At 36.1% G+C, this 7,508-nt stretch overlaps 1 protein-coding gene across 1 annotated transcript; it reads right to left on the bottom strand.

Annotated features, from left to right (window-relative positions):
• Nucleotides 1–901: 901 nt before the first annotated feature.
• Nucleotides 902–1,663, bottom strand: LOC126668314 (uncharacterized). The gene has a single exon (XM_050361519.1). It carries the CDS (start codon nucleotides 1,661–1,663, stop codon nucleotides 902–904), a length of 762 nt encoding a protein of 253 aa, XP_050217476.1.
• Between the last annotated feature and the right edge of the window lie 5,845 nt (nucleotides 1,664–7,508).

The raw sequence follows: 7,508 nt of genomic DNA, 5'->3' as shown, positions 1-7,508 counted from the left end.
ATAACTTTATTCGAAATGTCACTGAATTTATTTCTGTTCAGCTTACTTAACTCACATTTCATCTTCTTCAATTTGCTAACCACCTGATACATTTTAAAGCCACTAACAGGTTGTCTCCATACTTCTCTCACAATCTCCATAAACTCCATACAGTCAGTCCACATATTAAAAAATCTGAAAGGCTTATAACTAGGATTACTAACATCCTTAAAGTCCACTATAAGAGGTGCATGATCAGAGATGCCCTGATTCAAGACTCTAGCCTCAGCATTATCAAACTCATTCAACCAAGTTTCCAAAACTAAGACTCTATCCAACCTCCTCCACACCCTATCAATACCATTCTGATTATTATTCCAGGTAAAAAGATTACCTTTCCATTTTAGCTCCAACAGATTAGCTTCATTAACACAATTCTGAAAATCCTCACAGTCTTGTGGATTAGCCAAATTACCTCCAATCCTCTCAGAATTATTGAGAATAGCATTAAAATCTCCAAGCATTACCCAAGCCTCCATAATGTTCTTCGAGATCTGCACAATACTACTCCACAACTTTTTCCTGCTACTACTATCATTAGCCCCATAGATGAAGCTACAAGCAAAGTTTTTCCCTTCACAGTTAACTTTGCAATGGACTAACTGGTCAGTTTTTTCAATAGGGATAACAGTGACTTTATCCTTTTTAAACAAAACCCAGATTCTACCCAACTCACTACAATCATTATTATTAATCATACTCCATCCATCAAGCTTTAGTCTACTCCACACTCTATCAGTATTCACCCTTCTCACCCTCGTTTCAATGATTGCAAACAGAGACAACTGATTCCTTGAAATACAGTTCCTAATCTCTGCATGCCTAATGGGGTCATTGAGCCCCCTAATGTTCCAGGCTCCTATCATTTTCCCCTATCAGGGGGAACATTGACTTTCTTTGGCCTCCTGTCTCCAATAATTCCACTCTTAGGTCCAGTTTGAGCTTTAACCTGACTACTACTATTGCTGTTAATAATATGACTAACAGTACTCTGGTTAGGTACTTTTTCTTTACCTTTCAGAGCAGTTTTCATCAATTGATCATCTGGGGATTGCATACTTTTTATCACTTCAGCACTCTTCTCCTTTCCACTCTTGTTTTCCACCAGGCTATTATTCATGACCTGATCTTGGATTACATCTCTATTCACTATCTCATTTGTCTTCTTAACCCATATCTTCTGCTCAAGTTTACAGTCAGATATTGTGTGTCCCATGGCCTTACATCTTGAGCACGCAGGCGGCCTCCATTCATAAGCAACTTTCTGATTAAACTGGACACCCCTTTCATCTTCAAGAATTATTTCAGCTGGGAACTCTCCAAATATCTCCATTTCCACCAGCACCCTAGCATAGGAAAGTCTGGTTAGGTCACTAGTACATTGGTCAGTGTACATAGGCCTCCCACACATGCTCGCCATTTTCCCCAACATACTTGGAGTCCAGAACTCCCATGGAAGCTTATGAAACTGAACCCATATAGGAATTTTTATCATCTCATCCACCTCAAATCTCATTCTTCTATGCCACTCCTTCATCGCCAAAGGCCTTTTGTCAAAAAAAATTGGTCCATCACAAAGAGCCTTCATCTTTCCTTCATCATCTTCAAACTGCAATAAGAACATCTTGGCATTGATCTGAATTACCTTTTCTAACCCAATATTTTTCCATCTACTCATAACAAAACCTTGGAATCGATAGAATCTTGGTTCAATTCCTATTACAGTACAAATCAAAGAATACTTCCACTTTTCATTAGGGGTGGGCAAAAAAACCGGTCAAACCGATTAACCGAACCGAAACCGGAAAACCGAACCGAAAAATATGGTTAACCGGTCCAACGGTTTAGGTTTAGGTTTTGATTTTTAGTTTTCATGGTTAATGGTTTAGGTTTAGGTTTTGGATTTCTAAAAACCGTGGTTAACCGGTTAACCGGTTTATATATATATATTCATATATTTTTAATAATTAATAAGATATATTTTATGATCTATAAAATAATATTGATTTTATAATATACACAATAAAATCTAAATATAAAAATATATTGACATATATTTTATTTAGGAATATTTATATATTTTAGGAGATTTTATATATGAAAATATTGTAAAAGAAATTTGTTTTCCTTATTAAAATATTTACTTAACAAAAATAGGAATATTTAAGTCTATAAATAGTAGAAAGTGGACGTGAACAACACTACAAACAATTCAAAAAATACAAACCTAACTTTAATATTACTCATAAATTATTTGTAAATAATAATGATTTTAAATATTTGCATTGATTTAACTATTTATAAGATAGTTTAGATTTATATTTTTTTAATATAATTTGAATTTCTATAGTTTTTTTTGTTTGCTAAAAATCAAATAGAATTAAAAATATATCTTTTTTTGTCTTTAATTTTTCTAATGGTTATATGGTTAAAAACCGCAAAACCGAAAAACCGAACCGTTTTTTATGGTTAACCAATTTACCGGTTAACCGTTTAAAATTTTAGGTTTAGGTTTTTAATTTTAAAAACCGTATTACAATGGACCGGTTTACAAATTACCCTCATTGACCGGTTAACCGGTCCATGCCCACCCCTACTTTTCATCCTCCACATTAACCTCCTGAGAATTGAATTTCACAACTCTCGTACCATTGCTCAACCCAGGGGGATGGTATTGCAATTTCGTACCACTATCTTTTGATCTATTTCCAGCAAACAGCGAGCTCCAAGTCTTATTCTCGTTTCCAGGCTTCATTCCATCATCTTCTTCTTCTATTTCAATCAGATCTCCTCCAGGTAGAACCCTAGATTCAAGATGTTTACTACATTTTTGCTGCGAACCAGAACCTATACTTCGTTCACTGACAACCGATTTAACACTTTCTACTCCATCCTTCCCTGAGTCGTATCCCAACTTATCATCCTTATTCTCAATCATCGTATTGCACCCATCTTCCGTCACCTCTGTAGCCAGATCCACCTTCTCAATCGAATCCTCATTTTCAATCACCTCTTGAACCAACTGTAACTTTAAATCAAACACTTCATTCTTCTTAAGTAACTGAGTCTTCTTAGGTTTCCTCCCCATCGCAAGAGACGGCGTATGAAAAGCAAGCTAGTCGGCGCCGAGAGAAACTTTAGAGAGAGTCATTTCCTACCAGAGTATTCTTGAAATAACTGAGTCGGTAGAGTTTAAACACTTCTACTACACAGGAAATCAACCAGAGCCTTCATACTCTACCTGTAAAATTCTAAAAATCCTAAATCCTTCTGATTGGGGACAAGATCTTGCTAAGCCCAAATCATTTCCAATAAACTTTAAAACCTCCCTAAACCACTGTAAAACTTTTTCCTACTGGGATTACCAACAAAGCTGGTTCAATATTTTCTTGATCCAAAACAATAAAAATACTCACACATGGTTATTTTATTTTAATGACCATATTAACCCAGCCTTGTTTCCCTCATGATTTTCACAATGGTGGGAATTTTATGGTTCAGTTACCGATATCTTAATACCCGAAGTCCAGGAATCTTTCCAACTTTGAAAAACTCACTTTAAACCTTCTGATGTAGAGAAAAGACTTGCTCCATTGTGTCTTTTTTCTGCAAAATTCTTCGTCACATGGGTAACTCAATGGTACTTAGACGTGGGCACTGAATTGGAAAATCTTATTATCCAAAGAAGATTTAAAGTCAAGTGGTGGAGTTCTTTCAAGGTTCCACAAAAACTCCTAAAACCGGAAATGGAGAAATGGTTAAAAAGAAGCCAAATCCTCATTTCAAATCCAGAGCATACACAGTTTTTAGCTCAAAAATTTAGAGCAAGCGCGCTTTTGGCATCAGCAAAAAGGAAGAACAATACTTCACAATTATGAAGGAACTTCTTCAAACTATTCAGGGATCATCCAAAGCATCATCATTTTCATCAAATTCTGCAGCATCTTCAGAACCAACGTTCAACCTAGCAGAAGATAACGAAGACGACTGTTTCGGGATTTTCCCGTCTGTATTGTAAAATCCTGTAAAAATCAAAGACTTATAAAGTCATATGTATGTTTAAATAAAATACATGATGGACTGAAAACCTGTTTTTGGGGAGCCCATGCAAAAATTAAGGTATATATAAAAATAAATAAAAACCTGATGGACCGAAAACCCATTTGGGCCGTCCATGCAAAAATTAATGTGTATTAAAAAAATTATTATTCCTCGACAATATTTCCGACAGCTCTTCCTTGTTCGCGGTATGAGTAAAATCAGCAATAATATGGCAGATAGAGTATTATTCATCTACAAGAATCTTGTGGCCGACAAAGTACTATTCATGCTATAGTAGTGTGGCAGATAGAGTACTATTCATCTACAGGAAACTCGTGGCAGATAATGTACTATTCATGCTACAGTATGCACTCCAATTTCCATATAAAAATGACCCTTTTCTCCGAGAAAGACACACCAAATTTTCTCAAGATTAGAAAATTTCTACTTCTTCTCTCTACCTCTATATTTTCTTCTCCTCCTTTCCTTGTTTATATTGTATTTTATATTTCTGCAAGTAAATGGTCGGTTATACCGCCCGATATTATCATGTAAGCTTATTTTTATTTTATGTCATTTATATATTTTATTTTCTTCCCTAATCCTCTCTTCACGATGATCAAGTACCCCTAGGATCGTCTCTTATGGTATATATATATATATTCACATACATACATATGTATGTATAAACTCCAATGTTTAAATTAGGCTAACGGCGATAATCTTAGTCGGCTAAATATAATAAATAACAAATAAATGATTAAAATTAATAATTGGGTTTTTTATTATATTTATTTTTATAATAAAATAAAAGAGACGAAAAAGTATATATGTATGAGACTTAAAATTTAAAGTTTATGTGATTAAATAATGATTATGTATATATACCAATGAATATTATGAAGTTTCAAAAATTAAATTTAGTATGCAAGGTGAATTTTTTGTATTTTTGACACCCTCAAGTGATACAATTTGTAATAATTAACATTTTTAATTAAAATATAGTACAATTTTTTTATTAGTTTTTAAAAAACAACTTTAAAAGGATATAAATATATTTTGTGTTTCAACTTTAAAATGATGCTTATGATTGGGGTTTTTTTTTGAGTGAAATATTGAAAAGAATGTGTTTGCATCAAAATTAAAAATATGGCCAAAAGGGTCATAAAGCCCATTTTTCTCTAAAAAGCTATTAAACTACGATTAATGGGCCAAAGGTTGCCTTCAGGAGTTGATGTCAAAGGTTGACTCCAGAGGTTTATTTGACTTTAGAGGTCGACTCTAGAAGTTGACTCCAGAGGTTGATTTGACTCTAGAGGTTGAATATAGAAGTTGATTCTAGAGGTTGACTCTAGAAGTTGACCAAGTAATTCTCAGAAGATTTATAAGGCCCAAGTCCATATTCAGAAGAATGAGCCCATATTTAAGATGGCCATTAAAATGTGTTTTAACTGGCTCAAAAGCCCAAGAAAGTTATTTTCAGAAAAATAAAAGTTAAAAAGCACGTGCTTTTGAGAAGCAATAGTTTAGAGACACGATTTGCAGTTCTTAAAGGTGGGGAAGAACATGTGCAGTTGAAAGATGAAGCGACAGTTTTCAAAGCCCCCATCAATCTTCCAAAAAACCAGCCCAAAGGCAAAAAACACTCAATCTCAGCAATTTCAATTTTCTTCAATCAGTAAAGAACTTTATGATTGAATTACTGTATTCTCTACTCAAACACATGTACTTTCATTTTATTCAATTAGTAAACACATTTACAATTGAATTTCGATATTTTAGCATTATTTTTTGGAGTACTTGTTATAAGGTTAACCAAGCCCCAATTGCTTGTTTAAGAAGTTAAGTTTACAATTGGAATCCGTTCCTGACACGCCCGCACTCACACACACCGTTCCTGGCACGCCCAAAGCCCAAGAAACTGTTGCTTCTCAAAAGCATGTGCTTTTTAACTTTTATAGTTCTGAAAATAACTTTCTTGGGCTTTTGGATTTAAAACACAATTTAATGGCCATCTTAAATATGGGCCTTTTGAATCTTCTAGGAATTACTTGGTCAACCTCTGGAGTCAACCTATGGAATCAACTTCTAGAGTCAAATCAACCTCTGGAGTCAACTTTTGGAATCAACTTTTAGAGTCAACTTTTAAAGTCAAATAAACCTACGGAGTCGACCTCTGAAATCAACTTCTAGAGTCAACCTATAAAGTCAAATTAATCTCTGAAGTGAACCTTTGACATCAGCTCCTGGAGGCAACCTTTGGTTCATTAATCGTAGTTTAATGGCCTTTTTAGATAAAAATGGTCAACCTTTGGCCCATTAATCGTAGTTTAATGGCCTTTTAAGAGAAAAATAGGTTTTATGGTCTTTTGGGCCATATTTTTAATTTTGCTGCAAACAATGCCCCCTATATAATTGAGTTTTTAGAAAATAAGCCATTTATATATATATTCTTTTACCAAAATTGATTTTTTAGCTTTCACCATGATTAGGCCTAAAGTTTTATTTTCTGAAATTGATAAAGATTTTTGGAGGTGTGAAAATCCTTTAGAAACCATGGTTTCAAAAATTTCAGAAATAGACAAAAGTCCAAAAGGTGGAGGGATTTTAAAAAATAACAAGAATCCATCTTCTTCCCCAAACCCTAATTCAAAAATTGAATCTAATTTTTCTCCCAATCCAAAAACCACTAAACCCCAACAAATGTCAAAAATTGGTGGAGAGGAGGGAGAACCGCCGTCCACCAACACCTCACCGGCAGCCATCAGCTCGCCGTCAGCGATTTCGTCCCCAACGGTAGCAGCTCTTTCCGGCCAAACGCTCACTAGCGCGCTGCCAACAGACCCCAACCTAGCTGCTTCCTTGCACACCTGGCCGTTTGTTTCCACGCCCAGCCAACCATCTCCGGCAGCAGCGGATCTAGCGTCGCCCGTCGTCTCGTCATCGGCCGCCAAGAGTCCAGAAGCTACCTCGCAGTAGCTCGACTCCGCGCCCAGCTTCTCTCCCACATTGGCTTCCTTCTTGATGACAGCGGCTTCAGCGAGGACAGCTCCAGACGTGGCGTCCTTTTCCCAGCTGCTCGGCAGCTCTTCGTCGTTGTCTTCACCGGCGGCTACGGCGCATCTCCAGCAGCTGCAATCCTCGGCGGTAGTGGAGAGAAGCTCAGCGCCGTCAACCGTTCATCCCTCGCTGTCCGCTTCAACAGCAGCAGCGTTGTCTGCACTCACCTTATCGGCAACAGCAGGCGGTGCTTCTTCACCAGCGACAGCGGGTCGCTCTCCTCTGCCAACCAGCAACTTCTCTCTCCCAGTAGTAGAAAATCCGGCGGGCAACAGGTCTTCTTTGGCAGGTGAGTTTTCTTTTTCACTCTTTCTTTTTGTTTATTGATTAATTAATTTATTTATTAAAAGAAGAATTAAAAAGTGATT

The sequence above is a fragment of the Mercurialis annua genome, linkage group LG2 (assembly GCF_937616625.2).
Source record: "Mercurialis annua linkage group LG2, ddMerAnnu1.2, whole genome shotgun sequence".
Taxonomy (NCBI): domain Eukaryota; kingdom Viridiplantae; phylum Streptophyta; class Magnoliopsida; order Malpighiales; family Euphorbiaceae; genus Mercurialis; species Mercurialis annua.
Note: the sequence above shows the minus strand (reverse complement) of the source record. Positions and strands in the feature narration are given on the sequence as shown.

What these genes read in the sequence shown, in the direction of transcription:
- LOC126668314 (XM_050361519.1), bottom strand. Translation starts at nt 1,663, where the DNA reads ATGTTCTTATTGCAGTTTGAAGATGATGAAGGAAAGATGAAGGCTCTT.